The sequence below is a fragment of the Nerophis lumbriciformis genome, linkage group LG03, assembly GCF_033978685.3.
Source record: "Nerophis lumbriciformis linkage group LG03, RoL_Nlum_v2.1, whole genome shotgun sequence".
Taxonomy (NCBI): Eukaryota; Metazoa; Chordata; class Actinopteri; order Syngnathiformes; family Syngnathidae; genus Nerophis; species Nerophis lumbriciformis.
In genome coordinates, this window is record NC_084550.2 from 53,643,556 (window position 1) to 53,660,287 (window position 16,732).

The 16,732-nt window shown below is 38.4% G+C and overlaps 1 protein-coding gene across 4 annotated transcripts in view; it reads left to right on the plus strand.

The window, feature by feature from the left end:
- LOC133586995 (ras-related protein Rap-1A-like) overlaps window positions 1-16,732 on the plus strand; it is a 41,825-nt gene that overhangs the window by 11,534 nt on the left and 13,559 nt on the right. For all 4 annotated transcript variants that reach the window (XM_061939457.2, XM_061939464.2, XM_061939479.2 and 1 more), the window contains exon 2: window positions 10,697-10,785. In XM_061939457.2, coding sequence (XP_061795441.1) covers window positions 10,729-10,785 — 57 coding nt within the window. In that variant the 5' untranslated portion in view covers window positions 10,697-10,728. The remainder of the gene's footprint in view (window positions 1-10,696; window positions 10,786-16,732) is intronic.

Below are 16,732 nucleotides of genomic sequence, written 5' to 3' on the forward strand. Positions count from 1 at the left end.
AGTGTTTCTTTTGACAGCCCCTAGCGGTAAAGTTGTCCCGAGAGCAAACTGAGGCAGTATTTGTCATTGATAAAACTGTCGGCAAATCAAAATTTACGACCAATAAAAACGCAATAAACTGGAACGGAAATGTGACCTGACAAATATAAACAAAACAAAACAAAACACTGGCGGGAAGCGATAATCGATAAAATTAAATAAAACAAGCAAACCGGGCGGTGAATAAAAATAAAAATCTGCGTCCAGGGGACACGCGGGCTTCCGGAATTGCGTGTCCTTTCTGATTTCAATGCGTCAAAAGACACAGTGCGTTAACGCTAACACTGTGTGTGTGTGTGTGTGTGTGTGTGTGTGTGTGTGTGTGTGTATATATATGTGTATGTACCGTTTTTTTCGGACTATAAGTTGCAGTTTTTTTTCATAGTTTGGCCGGGGGTGCGACTTATACTTAGGAGCGACTTATGTGTGAAATTATTAACACATTACCGTAAAACATCAAATAATATTATTTAGCTCATTCACGTAAGAGACTAGACGTATAAGATTTCATGGGATTTAGCGATTAGGAGTGACAGATTGTTTGGTAAACGTATAGCATGTTCTATATGTTATAGTTATTTGAATGACTCTTACCATAATATGTTATGTTAACATACCAGGGACGTTCTCAGTTGGTTGTTTATGCCTCATATAACGTACACTTATTCAGCCTGTTGTTCACTATTCTTTATTTATTTTAAATTGCCTTTCAAATGTCTATTCTTGGTGTTGGGTTTTATCAAATAAATTTCCCCCAAAAATGCGACTTATATGTTTTTTTCCTTCTTTATTGTGCATTTTCGGCCGAACAATACGGTATGTATCAGGGTATCCGCGGGGTCTTAAAAAGTCTCAAATCTAATAATTTTAATTTAAGGCCTTAAAATGTCTAAAAATCTCATAAAAGGTCTTAATCTATTGACGTTACTTTGTTTTAAAACATGCATAAACTTCAGTCTCGCTTTGAAATGTTTCGATTTTTGAGGACGCTGTGAAGTAACTACACAGCGGAAATAACTGTACTGCCCGGTCAGAATATATGGAACACCATAAGCTAATGCTGTGTGCGCGCAGCTGTGTGTTGACAGCTGAGTTAGCATAGCAACGGAGAAAACTTAACTAAAGCCCACAGCAAAGCCAAATTACTTGCATTTGATGGGTAAGTAAAGGTTCAACGATTTGTGTCTCCTGAACGATCAATTTAATGCATGGTTGAACCCGTTGAATGGAAACGTATAAAGTGTTTAGTACCCAGATGTGCAGCCAACGAGGAGGCAAGCGTTTGTAAACATGGTGGTGAAAGTGAATGGAGTGATGATGTCAAAGTCAAAAATGCGGGATAAGTCAGTGTCAAAAGATGCTGAAACACCACAAACACTTGCACAACTTTACAAAGATAAACGTAACCCCCCAAAGGAGTGTTATGTGGTTTAAGTTGCACCAATTGCCGAAGGAGATCAATATGAGATGTTCAGTAGTGAAATCATACTATTACATACAGTAAGCACATGCTAATTTCTCTGTGGTAGTAGTGTACTCATCAGTAAAACTATTAAAAAAAAACATAATTATATTATTTCTATTTGTTCTAATCATGTCAGGTCAGCTTTTTATGCCTAATCTTTTCTCCAAGTTTATAAAGCAACCGACATTAAAAGCATTAAAACATTTACACTACCGTATTTTCCGCACTATAAGGCGCACCTAAAAACCACAATTTTTCTCAAAAGATGACAGTGCGCCTTATAACCCGGTGCGCTTTATTACGATTAATTTTCATAAAGTTTCGATCTCGCAACTTCGGTAAACAGCCGCCATCTTTTTTCCCCGTAGAAGAAGCGCGCGGTGCATGCTGGGATATGTGACGTTTCATTTCCATTTGTGTGTTTATGTAAAGACCCCAAATGGCTCCTATTAAGTGTGTTGTCTGTCTAATTATAAATAATGCAGACGAGGCGTGTTAACTGAGTTCTCAACGTTTTCTCACAGCGTGCTCATAACCACATTCGAACTCCCAGCATACAACATCGCTTCTCAGGGCTACTGCGCATGCTCGTAACTATCGTTGCATGCTGGGTAGTGTAGTTGTTATATTTGCTAGCTCATAACAGCACATTGAGAGACACGCTGACACGCTTAATTCAATACTCGCCGTCATTCCGGGTGGATTGACAAAAGACCTCCAGCCGCTAGATATTGGTGTCAACAGGGCATTCGAAGCTAGACTGCTAACTGCGTGGGAACTTCTCAGGGCTACCGCGCATGCTTGTAACTATCGTTGCATGCTGGGTAGTGTAGTTGTTATATTTGCTAGCTCATAACAGCACATTGAGAGACACGCTGACACGCTTAATTCAATACTCGCCGTCATTCCGGGTGGATTGACAAAAGACCTCCAGCCGCTAGATATTGGTGTCAACAGGGCATTCGAAGCTAGACTGCTAACTGCGTGGGAACAATGGAAGACAGAAGGCGAACACACCTTCACTAAGACGAGGAGGCAGCGCCAGACGACGCCAACATCTGCCAGTGGATCGTAAATTTGCCCAACTTTTCACTTCGGACACCGAAGACGAAGGATTTACGAATGAAGAATAACTTCAGAAAGTAAGCGCTATGTTTATTTTGTGTGTTGTGACATTAACGTTCGAGCAACATTATGTTGCTATTGCGCTGCACTATTTTGAATTTTACTATGTTTGTGATTGCACATTTGCGTACATTTTGGGAGTGAACAGAGTTGTTAGAACGCTGGTTTTTAATATATTATTAAAGTTTGACTGACCTATCTGACTGTTTTTTTGACATTCCCTTTAGCGCAGCGTAGGCGCGGCTTATAGTCCGGGGCGGCTTATTGGTGGACAAAATTATGAAATATGTAATTCATAGAAGGTGCGGCTAATAATCCGGTGCGCCTTATAGTGCGGAAAATACGGTAATCTTATTGTGGGGTGAGGAAAGCAATGGAGATTTGTGAATGTCATTTTGTCATGCCTAAATAAAAACTAATCTTTGTGTATTAGCAATATGTTTTCAAAAAAGTCACAACAGGTAAAAATGTGTCCATACACACCTGATACAAAATGAGCTGAGCATATTTGAATGTTATCCACATTATTCACATCCAAATTCTGTTTGAGGCTTGCAAGCCATAATGTCCTTCCTTCTTTTTAGACTATCACTCTGTCTGCACACACTGTTTTTCACAACTTTGTGCAGATACAGTAGTACTGTAGATGTTTTTATAGGTTTGCTCAATTCTGACAGCCGAAAAAAACATTACCAAAGTTAACCATTTAGCATTAGCAGAGATGCTAACTCTGCCTTTCGCAGGCAATATATTGTTGTGCTTTCCTCTACCATTGCTGATGTTGATGTTACATGAAAACACTTGATATGAAGCACACTGCACCTTTTGCAAGAAAACAATTATATGGCAAATCTGAAAATTGGCTGTTAAGATGTTTGGTAATATTATTTTCAGTTAGTTTACACTAGAGAAGCTCTTGGTGTATTTAGTTAGTTTAACCATTTTGTTTTCCAATGTGAAAGAGCAGTGAATGAATTCATATACTTAAAATTCATTCTGGACCTCTAATTTTTCTTTGTCGTATTTTCTGTCAGTATGGATGTGAAATAATCTTAAATTATTTTCAAGACTGTCTTAAAAAGTCTTAAAATGTACATGTTGAAACCTGCAGAGACCCTGATATCTGTATGTATATATGCAGGGTTTCCCCTTAATGTAAAGCGCCACCAGTGCATTTTTATTACCGCCACACCTTGAAAATAACAGCTTTTTTGTACTTGAAAACAAATGAAAGTAATACAATACATTATAGCCCCCAGAAGAAATCACACAAAGTCTGACACTATTTTTAACTTGTATTACAAATCTTATGATAACAAACAACGGCAGAATTCCAACAGGTTTCACAGGTTTTACTTGCCATGAAAACACTTTCGTCTTCTTGAGCCTTCGCTTCCCTGCCGGACACACAACACTTCCTCATTTTCCGCCAATCACCTTTCAGGCACGGATGGTGTATTTGTATGCATGGGCAAAACTGACATCAAATCCAAACCACACGAACATAAAATATAACATTAGCTGGTCGCAGACGGGATTTTTATGTGTGTGTATATATATATATATATATATATATATATAGCATGTTTGCAATCTGGACGTGATTTTTGTAAAAATTGCAGATAAACCCGCGGACAGCCATCTACAAAATGTGCAAATATTAAGACAGTGGCGGCTAAAAAAATAAAGTCCAACTAGAGCAAAAGTGCGAAGCAAGTGTGACGTCATGCTCGCTTCAGCCTCGTTAGTCAGGGACATCAAGAGACAGAAGTAGAGTCTCTAAACACAAGTACATTCTATAATATCACTAGAAGATGCTAGATTTATTGCTTGTTGTTTTTCATTTTAAAAAAGCCATTAAAAGTGTGTTAACACTTGAAAAAATCTCAACAAAGTACCTTGTACGAAAAGCAAAAATGTAAAATATGTCAAAACGATAAAATCAAAACAAGAATAGCGGCTATCTACTGTGTACAAGAACGGTCACAGCAAACGCCACAAGACAATAGTGTAATATCTGTGACTTGTGTGTCTCTGTGCCTTGAAGGGGTGGTGCTGTTGTGCGTGACGTTTGCGAGTGTGGCAGACTAGTGAACTGAGTACCGCGAGAGTTTGGGAACATGTGATGCGTGTCTATACGTGCGTTGTGGCAAACATCAGCTCTTGTATATGTGTTTTTACACCCTGAGTTTGTTACCGCTTATTATTAAAGCGCCTCAGAGTATATCTCTATGACTGTGTCTCTCCTTCTCCACTGATTTTCACATTGACATAACCGGAGTCCCAAAATTGGCTGAACAGAGTGAGCTCTCCTTTCATTTTTTTCACAATCTTTGCCTTGGTGGGCAGAGAGCAAGACCGCTTGCTTACACACACAGAATTGACAGACGTTGCCTCCCTACTCACAACGCAAAGTAACACAAATTAAAAGGAAAAAATATGGTTACAGTACAATGGTAAACAATTCTACAGTAATGAGGAATACAAGTGTACATCCTTTTGAATGGTTACTTCCATTGTTAAATATTATCATAACATTACATTATAAACACTGTATAATTGTATCAGTTATGTCTTTAGTTTAAGAGTATAATGTAGACAAAAGATCTGAGTGTCTGCATAAAGCCAAATATATTTGAAAGTAAATGATTGCGTATTGTGTTGTGTGGCGCCTTGTTGACTGACATGACATGTTTTCCTTCACTCGTTATTTTCGCAGTTTTATGCATATAATGTATAATATATTAAAATCGCAAATCTAATCACAATCGTTATTTTTGAGAGAAAAATTGCAATGAGGTGTTTTCTCAATATCGTGCAGCCCTGGTTGGCACTCCATGGAAACTTGTCTCCAGACTCAACGATGCATGATGGTTAACATCCAAGGGCGTAAGAATGAGTTTGGTGGGAGGTATACACGGAAGAGGGACAGGAGGGTGAGTGAATCAGTTTTTCAGGCAATGATGCAGATCTACGACACTTTCTGTGTTAGCAATCCTGCAGCTTTCTCTACAGCAGTCAAAAAAATCTAATACAAAAATTAGTACCGTACAATAGGTCCCTCTTTAGGAAACATGAGTTACAATGCATACCACTGCCTAACAGAGATTAAAAAAAAAATTATGATATAGCAATTGGAATGGGGACAATTCTGAATTGATGGACAAATGTCGAAATATCGATTATTTATATATGTTTAATAATGTAATGCAGATCTCGTGTGGACACAGACGGAGGAGGAGAGTTCAAGCTATGCTATCCACGGCACTAAAATAGCTTGATAGTGAAGTAGTCAAATAGGAAAATAATAAATGCTTTGCACATTTCAACAGAAGTCTAACTGGAACTGCGTTACAGCAGGGAAAAGAAGAAGTTGGCAAGTACCGTATTTTCCGCACCATAAGGCGCCCTGGGTTAAAAGCCGCGCCTTCAATGAACGGCATATTTCAAAACTTTGTCCACCAATAAGCCGCCCCGTGTTGTAAGCCGCATCTAACTGCGCTAAAGGAATGTCAAAAAAACAGTCAGATAGGTCAGTCAAACTTTAATAATATATTAAAAACCAGCGTTCTAACAACTCTGTTCACTCCCAAAATGTACGCAAATGTGCAATCACAAACATACGTATATCAACATGGACAGAGCTGCGTGAAAAAAGCCACCCGGCCTCTTTGCGTAAACTTAAACTTACCTTAACCACTCGCTCATCTTTTCTTCATCCATCCCTTCGAGTTAGCTTCTATGATGACGCCGGCTGGAAAGGTCTCTTTTGGCAAGGTCTTCCTTTTGAATATCACCATGGGTGGAAGTTAGCATGGCAAGCTAGAACCACAGTGAAGGATGACTTCTCATTCCCTGTGGTGCGAATATTCACCGTACGTGCTCCCGTTCCACAGTGCGGTTCACAGGAATATCAGTTGCTGTGAAATACGGTAGTAATCCGTGTGCGGATGGAGAGATTGCGTCTTTTCATGAACCGGATCCTTGTCGCTTAGTAGGAGCCATTTTGTGGTCTTTACAGATGTAAACAGGAAATGAAACGTACGGTGATATCCGCGCGTTTTTTCTTCTTCTTCCGGGGGCGGGTGGTTGCTTACAGTAGAAGAAGAAGCGCTTCCTGTTCTATGGGGGCGGGTGCTTACCTTGGCGGTTGCTTGCGTAGAAGAAGAAGCGCTTCCTGTTCTACCGGGAAAAAAGATGGCGGCTGTTTACCTAAGTTGCGAGATCGAAACTTTATGAAAATGAATCTTAATATTTATCCATATATAAAGCGCACCGGGTTAAAAGCCGCACTGTCAGCTTTTGAGTAAATTTGTGGTTTTTAGGTGCGGCTAATGGTGCGGAAAATACGGTAGATTAAAACTTCAGGAGAGAGAATATTAATTAGTGCAAAGACCATGTGAATGTGTAGATAGTAGCTACGACACACCTTAGAGCTGCAAGTTTACGGCGACTGGGGGCAAAGTGTTTGGGCAATCTGTGGTTAAAGAAGGCACGGAAATAAATACAAAAAAGTAGGCCTGGGCGGTAAATAAATTTTGCGCGACAATATATTGACCTCCAAATTATTGCAGATTAACTATATTATTGCCATTATTTTTTAAAGACCAAATCATCCACTGATGTAATGATAATACATGTGTAGTAGATTTTGCTTTTTTTTAATTGATTGTGCACTACCACCTTAATTATGCTAAACAGTGTATGTAGTATTCAATAGCATACATTTAACACATCTGGTTTACAACAATAATAGCAAATTCTACATTTAACAAGATAAGCTTTTAAATTGTTTTATTCTGTTTTACTTACTTGCTATAAAACATTTTCATTTCTTAATCACCTAATCCCTTAATCTCCAGTGCCTCAACAGACTTCACAAACCACGACATTCCCTGATATGAACCCACGTCCGGTAAAGTATTTGATTGGGACTCGAAATCTGACCGGATCTAAAAGTCGGATTGTGGTTGTTGGCCAAAAATAATCCTCCTAATTAGACAGTGCAGGTGTACCTAAGGTTGTGACTGGCGAGTGTTGATCACAAGAGGCCTTTGTGTTGGTGGGTGGTATTTGTATCATGGCAGCATGCTTTGCCACCTTGACAATATGAGCAAGCCAAAGCTGCGCTCCCATTTTGCATTATTTACAGTTGTCTTAAAATGTTTAAGTTTGTGTTTCTAACTAACACTCCAGAAAAATTGTCTGCACACTTTGTGGAGGATCAGACCTCTTAAGCTTAGGGTGTCAAGTCCTTACAAGACGCATTGCACACGCGTATCTGTGATCTCTACTTAACAATTGCTTCTCTGTGTTTTGTGCAAAGACAGCTTTCCTTGCGCTCGTGGAGATTAGCAAACATGAATTATTCACACCCTGACCACACGGTCACCGCTCGCCATTGAAGTTGGCCGTCTGCAGTCTTTGTGCACCACGCCGAGTTTTTAGATGAAGTGTGCTGTTAAAAAAACTGTGTGGGAGGAGTCATCTGCTTCACACAGTGGATCACATTTGCTTTTGATGCTTTGCAAAATGGTTGGTGATCAAATGAGGCTTTTGTTTTCATTGCAGAGACCTCATTTGGGACGCTGCGTACTCATCAGTGATACATTAATGTATATAGTGTGATTAATAAAAGATAAGAGTATGATATATACAGGACTGTCTCAGATAATTAGAATATTGTGATAAAGTTCTTTATTTTCTGTAATTCAATTAAAAAAACAAATGTCATACATTCTGGATTCATTACACATCAACTGAAATATTGCAAGCCTTTTATTATTTTAATATTGCTGATTATGGCATACAGCTTAAGAAAACTCAAAAATCATATCTCAAAAAATTTGAAAATTTCCTCAGACCAAGTAAAAAAAAAAAGATTTATAACCGCAAAACAAAATCAAACATTTGAAAATGTCAATTAATGCACTCAGTACCTGGTTGGGAATCCTTTTGCACAGATTACTGCATCAATGCAGCGTGGCATGGAGGCAATCAGCCTGTGGCATTGCTGAGGTGTTATGGATGCCCAGGATGCTTCAATAGCGGCCTTTAGCTCATTTGCATTATTGGGTCTGGTGTCTTTTAGCTTCTTCTTCACAATACCCCACTAATTCTCTATGGGGTTCAGGTCAGGGGAGTTGGCAGACCAATCGAGGACAGTAATGCCATGGTCAGTACACCAGTTACTGGTGGTTTTGGCAGTGTGGGCAGGTGCCAGGTCATGCTGGAAAAGGAAATCATCATCTCCATAGAGCTTTTCAACAGATGGAAGCATTTAGTGCTCTAAAATCTCTAGAAGCGTCTGACTTGGGCTATAGAAAAGAAGCACTGGACAGTTGCAGAGTGGTCCAGAGTCCTGTTTTCAGACGAAAGCAAGTTTTGTATTTCATTTGGAAGTCAAGGCGCTAGAGTCTGAAGGAAGGCTGGAGAGGACCAAAATCCAAGTTGCTTGAAATCCAGTGTGAAGTTCCCACAGTCAGCAATGGTTTGCGGAGCCATGTCAGTTGCTGGTGTTGGTCCACTGTGTTTCATCAAGTTCAGAGTCAATGCAGCTGTGTACCAAGAGATTTTAGAGCACTACATGCTTCCATCTGTTGAAAAGCTCTATGGAGATAATGATTTCATTTTCCAGCATGATCTGGCACCTGCCCACAGTGCCAAAATCACCAGTAACTGGTGTACTGACCATGGCATTACTGTCCTAGCAGATGTGCTTGCACGGCTCAATAGAGGTGAAATGAAAAGTTTAGTTTCGCAGGAAGCAGTTAAGTGTTTTGTGAGGAGGTAAACAGGTCATCACCATCACTGCCTATTAGAAATAAATCCATATCTGTTACAATCGAAAATATAAAAAATGTGTTCTATAAGAAATAGCTATAGTTTTTCATACAGAAAAAACATATAAATGACGGATGAACTTAAACCTTTTACCTTGATTGAGGACTCTTGTGAGCAAAGACTTTGCTACAAGTTCTTTCTTGAAATTAAGTTTTTCTCACTTTCCTTATCAAAGTGCTGGCACTTGCAACAAATGCTGGAATAAAAAAAAAGATAATGAAAATAATAAACAAAAAAGAAAACATTCTGAACACGTTGGATACTTTTGGCTCTGCATCCGCACGATTCCGTGGAGTGATACACGGCTTGACTGACTAGTTTGTTACACATAATATTTGGCTGGCTGGAAATATTGAGGCAATGTACAAAAACTGGGACATAATTTTTGCAAAAGTTTCAGTTGAAAACCGATTCATTAGAAAAGTGGGGCATACAAAAAGTCACCCATCTACCTACCATTTTGCATGCAGTCATTGGGAAAATGTTATTAAAAATGTTGCAATAAATGACTGTGTTTGTGTATTTTGTGCTGATGAAGATATGATTGCATCCTTTTTAGATATGTTAATTTAACACGTTAAAAAGTCAACACAGAATCCAAAAAGTCCTACTTCACCCAGTTCTGGTCTCTGTGGCCCAATTCCAATGACCCACTTGGCTAACCCAACTGACTTAGCGCCACATTGTGCGCCAAGAACTGCAACCCCGAAAGCCATAGTCCAGTTACTGCACTTTTTCTTCCTCATTGCAGCTCACACTTGCCCCCTAGCAGCTGTTTTTTATTTGCTGCAGAAATCAGCACACAGATGTTTCACAGCATCTACAAGGAGGCAATTGACCAAAAAGTCTTGTCTGCAGGGTGCGCCCTGGCGCATGAAAGCCAGCTGATTGTGTCATTGAGTGGAATATATGCAGGATCCATGAATCATCTCCCACTACCACCAGCACACACTCCTGCACACCACAGCTGGATTGTGTTAGACAGAGGTCACATATTCTTCACCTCCTCCTCCCTGAAGGAGCGCCACTTATGGGTGTTCCCTCCATTGTTGTTTTGCCTGTTGTCCATAACCTCCAGGAATGACTAGAATCCTTCCTTTCTGGAGTGGGAAATCTCAGGAAGCGGGCTGGAAAATTCCTTAGTTCTACTCAATGTGTTATCGTTTTAATATGTCCTCTTGTATCCTAATTCGCCTGTATTCTCTCCCCATGTGTGCCTTGCAGACGGTTTGGCTGTCTGCTGAAGTGATCCCGCCATGCGTGAATACAAGCTAGTGGTGTTAGGCTCTGGTGGTGTGGGCAAGTCCGCTCTGGTAAGTTTTCCTTCCTAAATATTCAACCCTACCTCCTGATTCGTCAAGGCAGTGGTTCTCAACCGGTTTGGCTGCGGGTCCCACCGTCACCTCTGAACGGCAATCAGCGACCCAAATTGCTCATCACTAACCTGGGTGAATTACAATGTATTTTTGTCAATTTCAGTATCTCATACATTTAAAAAAAAGTTAAAAGTGGGCAATGATGATTTCAATCAACGTTTAAAAGACTTCCTTGTGGACGAGATGATATGCTTTGGTGTAACGATTGCTTAGACATTCTCTAAGTTTATTTGCAAGCTGTCCATTGTGGAGGCGTTCCCAGACTGAAAATGAAACCGCACTCCCACCTTTTCAAAAGTATAATAATTTATCGTTTTAAAATGTAAACTGTTTAAATATATACGTATCTTATCATTGCTTTTTTCCCCAGACACATTCGACAATAAACTTCATACACACATAGTCACCCGATCACAACTTTTGTTCCACCTGTACACTTGATCGAATCAGTGCCACATAAAAAAAACCAGCTGATTTATGTCACTGCATGGCACATGCCTTTTTAAATATATATGTGTATATATATTTAAATTTTTTGAAATCGATTTTTGATTTCTTTTAATCGATTAAAGGGGAACATTATCACCAGACCTATGTATGCGTCAATATATACCTTGATGTTGCAGAAAAAAGACCATATATTTTTTTAACCGATTTCTGAACTCTAAATGGGTGAATTTTGGCGAATTAAACGTCTTTCTATTATTCGCTCTCGGAGCGATGACGTCACAACGTGACGTCACATCGGGGAGCAATCCGCCATTTTCTCAAACACATTACAAACACAGAGTCAAATCAGCTCTGTTATTTTTCGTTTTTTCGACTGTTTTCCGTACCTTGGAGACATCATGAATCGTCGGTGTGTTGTCGGAGGGTGTAACAACACGAACAGGGACGGATTCAAGTTGCACCAGTGGCCCAAAGATGCGAAAGTGGCAAGAAATTGGACGTTTGTTCCGCACACTTTACCGACGAAAGCTATGCTACGACAGAGATGGCAAGAATGTGTGGATATCCTGCGACACTCAAAGCAGATGCATTTCCAACTGGACTGGACAGATCAGCTTTCAGGAAAAGAGAGCGTATATAACGACGGTTAAAATCAGGCACTTTGAAGCTTTTTTTAGGGATATTGCGTGATGGGTAAAATTTTGAAAAAAACTTCGAAAAATAAAATAAGCCACTGGGAACTGATTTTTAATGGTTTTAACCCTTCTGAAATTGTGATAATGTTCCCCTTTAAGAATCGTTTCAAATAAGAATCGCGATTCATTCTAATATTTTTTGACACCCCTTATACGTTCGTACTTTTTTTTTCATTTTTCTCACAGCCTAAAGGACTGGCTAATAGCTCGACTTAAAGTATTTATATTCTACATGTAATGCCGGTTCTTTAGTCAAAATGTTGCATAGATTATCTTTTACAGACCATCTTCAAACTGCTTTCTGACTGTCTCTTTAAGATGCGCCGTTTTGTGGGCGGTCTTATTTACGCGCCACCACTTCGACTGTAGTTTTTAGCACTTTTAATATGGAGTCTACTGACTGATATAAGTTAGAACTTCACGCTACTTTTTATTAAAAATGGCGAGCGGAGGATTTAGCATGCACAAGCCAGTCTACCCCATGACAAGAGGATAGACAAAAATACGTAATTTAGGGACTACGTTGTCGGACGAGTGGCGGATATATATATATATATATATATATATATATATATAGTGTACAGCTTGTTTGGAAGCAGGCAATATTGTTTTATAAATATCTCTGCCATGCCTCCATGATTTTATTTCAAATTTTCGGACTTATGGGGTTCATAGATACACAAAAACGAAAGTTTGTTTTGCGTAATAGGAACCCTTTTAAAGTCAAATATGTCCACTTCGCCGTGACGTTATGACTTAACCGGACTGCAAAACCCAGTGAACAGAGGCATCCAGAACTGCATGCAAGCTGTCGCCCAAATGCATGAACCTTATGATTTGATACGTTGCCATTATTTATCACGAGTATCCAACATTATTTCAACATTTATAAGTCAGAAAAGATGAAACTCATCACAGTTCCCTGTTAAATTTTTATTTCATTAAAAAATGTATTGCAAAGTTGTCATGAGCCTTAGTTTGGGCATTTTGTTTTTATTGAACTCCTTAAATCAAGTAACTTTTTAAAGAAATACGTGGAATCGATAAATCGCAATTGTGAATCAGTTCTCATCATTCATTGAAAAAAGCTGTCTAAAAGATGAATCTCGCCCAAACGTCACATCTCTACCTGACACCCACCAGTTCAGAATCACTGATCCTTTCAGTTTTTTTTTTTGTGTACATGCACCTTTTGGTGAGTTCTCCTGAAAAATCATCATTTACCTAGTTTTTCATTGACATTTTAATGGGTCTAAATCAAGAACATACGGCAAAGTGTTTCTTTTGTCACCACAAGGCCTGTCAACAGACATTTTTCAGTGCACTGCATAGCTAACTCCAACCAGCTGTTTTCTTAGCCCTTAAGACTGGCAGCCTGACATGTTTGAAAGTGTGGATGAACTTTAGTCTTCCGCTAATCTAATGTCCCACAGAGCCGTCAGTTCATATCAAACGATAATTCCCTGAGGTGGCTTCCACTGTAGGCAAAAGCCTTTTAATAGCTTCTGTTACACAAATAGTAACATTCCTTATATAGTGATGGCCAAGAATGTTTATTTACTCACCTGCAGAGAGAAGGCAGGTCTTTATTTGCATACATGCATTTTTGTGTACATATTTTTTTCCCGCACAGACTACTACTTATACAATACATTTTATGAAAATAAATAGTGGCATTTATTTACCTAAATGTAGGGATGTCACGGTATAGAACATTTATTATCACGGTTATTGTGACCAAAATGAGCACAGTCATCATTATTACCGTATTTTTAGGACTATAAGTCAGTTTTTTTCATAGTTTGGCCGGGGGTGCGACTTATACTCAGGAGCGACTTATGTGTGAAATTATTAACACATTACCGTAAAATATCAAAGAATATTATTTAGCTCATTCACGTAAGAGACTAGACGTATAAGATTTCATGGGATTTAGCGATTAGGAGTGACCGATTGTTTGGTAAACGTATAGCATGTTCTATATGTTATTTGAATGACTCTTACCATAATATGTTACGTTAACATACCAGGCACGTTCTCAGTTGGTTATTTATGCGTCATATAACGTACACTTATTCAGCCTGTTGTTCACTATTCTTTATTTTAAATTGCCTTTCAAATGTCTATTCTTGGTGTTGGGTTTTATCAAATACATTTCCCCAATAAATGCGACTTATACTCCAGTGCGACTTATATGTTTTTTCCCTTCTTTATTATATATTTTCGGCCGGTGCGACTTATACTCCGGAGCGACTTGTAGTCCGAAAAATACGGTATTGCGGTATTTTGAATTGTGCAAACATTTTTTTTTAAAGTACTTATACTGAAATTTTTTAACCAAGTTTGATTAAAAAAAAACCGCAAAAACATTCAAAATGATTTCCTTTGAAGAAGAAACATTACTGCAGATAACAGTGTGTTTTCATGTGCCTTAAGTAGAAATTGAATGTACATATGAAAGCAACACACGCATTATAAACAAAGTAATATGGCAGAAACAAAATCATAACATTGATAAATGAGAATAGATGTAATAGTTGTGCAAGAATGCACCTTATGGACATGAGATGAACAAATAAAAACAAAGGTACGAATTTTGCAAGATAGCACCTGATGGCCGTAAGCCATACCTGTACTTTTTGTCCATATATAATCTATAATTGGGCAATTATTTTGAATCAGTGGCGAGATTGGTCGGTAAAAATGTGTCTGGGGCCTAGTGTGTGTATGTGCTATTTTTATCTATATTATAGATAAAAATAGTTTTTCATATATGAGATCTAGTCTTACACAGAACTGCACTATTATTAATCACGATTATTCATAATGTTAGGTCAAACAGTATTGGGGTAGGGTGTGAATGCGAGGCCATATTGTAATTTGTAATGTCTAATAAAAAGGCTATGGGTTAACGCTATCCATATGTTTAAAGACAAATATTTGTGTTTTTGTTCATAAATAGTATCAACTTTTTCTTATTACATGATGCCTTTATCTTTATTTTTACATTTTGATAGGTTTTTTTTAATAGGTTATGTACATTTTGTGTACATTTACATGTACTAAATGTATGTATCATATACATGGTGTATCAGGACAGATCCATTAGGCGTTTGAGCAGAAATATCGTATAGTAATTAATTAAACATAAAACATTAACAAAATGCTATGTCACATGAATGGTTTTTAAACTACCGGTAATACATTTGTGACATTAAAAACGGTCCCACAAGTAATGTAATACATGGTGTTTATTTTTTAATATCAGTAAAAAACACAAAGCAGTTTGGCTAATGAAGATAAAGTCAAATAGACAAGCTTTGTTCTTCTCCAACATGTGGTTCAGTGTAACAGTTAAGCAAAAAAAAAATGAAATGGAAGTCATACCTCACATATCTAAGACACAATCTTCCTGTCTCCCTGACAACTCAGTTGGTTGATACTTTACCGCATGTGTTAAATTCGATAGACGACAAAACATTTGAGCTAGTATTGATGTTATTGGAAAACTGACAAAGTTAGCATTTAAATAAAGGACGGGTGACCATCCTTGTAAAGAAACAGCAATACTTTGTAAACAAGTTGTGGCAACGTTCTGTACAGATTGCCTGCTGCATCATTAACTGTCAAAGCAGATGAGGGAAGGACGCTGTTGCACTTCCAAAATGAAATAAACTCCAAAAATGTTTCTCCTCCATGGTATACTTTTTGTGTGGGACAACTTAGACTTAGACAAACTTTAAGTCTACGTCTATCTCTAATATTGTCCACACCTGCCGCCATCTAATAAAAGCAGTCCGGTGTTAAACACACGCCTAGACTCTACGGAAGAGAAAGCAAGCGAAATGAAGTGAAACGAAGCGATCAACTCCGTACTCGGAGGGAACATCTCTGTGGTAAATCAAATTTTTTGTGAATAAATATGAGATTTTATTTTAGGCCATATCACCCGGGCCTACATTGTTGCATGGGTCCATGTTTATGTTCCTGATATCAAAATTACATTTGTTCTGCCAAATCTGCTTTGGATTATTTTGCTTGCACATAAATTGTAATATGAAGGCAAAATGTTTAATATTATTTATCATTATAAAAATCCCCTTAACGAACACCTATCCATATGCATTTAAGTAGGGATCTAACGGTTAACGGCATAATGATAAACCGCAGTAAAATTCCAGACGGTTAGTAATACCGTTTAAATTTGTAATTATCGAAAAACTGTCAGTTATTAATACATTTTAGGCAACGCTGCTCACTTCACCGTTTTGGCTTGAGAAAACGTGGCGGAAACTATGCTCCGAGGCACGTCCGTTGTGTCCTTGGGCAGGACACTTCACCCTTGCTCCTGATGGGTCGTGGTGAGGGCCTTGCATGTCAGCTCCCGCCATCAGTGTGTGAATGTGTGTATGCATGGATGAATGTGGAAATAGTGTCCTAGTGCTTTGAGCTATAAAAGTATAATTAATTTACCATTTTTTATATCATCCTCAACAAAAAATTATCCATAAAACGTATTTACCCCTCAGGCCTACAACATTGCGTAGACATCACATGATTAGTCTACAGGAACACTAATTGGCAATAAAAAACATGTACAAAATGTAAGAGAATGTAAGAAACTAATTTACTTTACACTGGAATAACATCCACAGATGCTGCTTCTTTGGTTAGCAATGGAGTTCAAATGATCTCAACACTCAAGTCTGTTTGAACTTTAGCCTCTATTAACCAAGGAA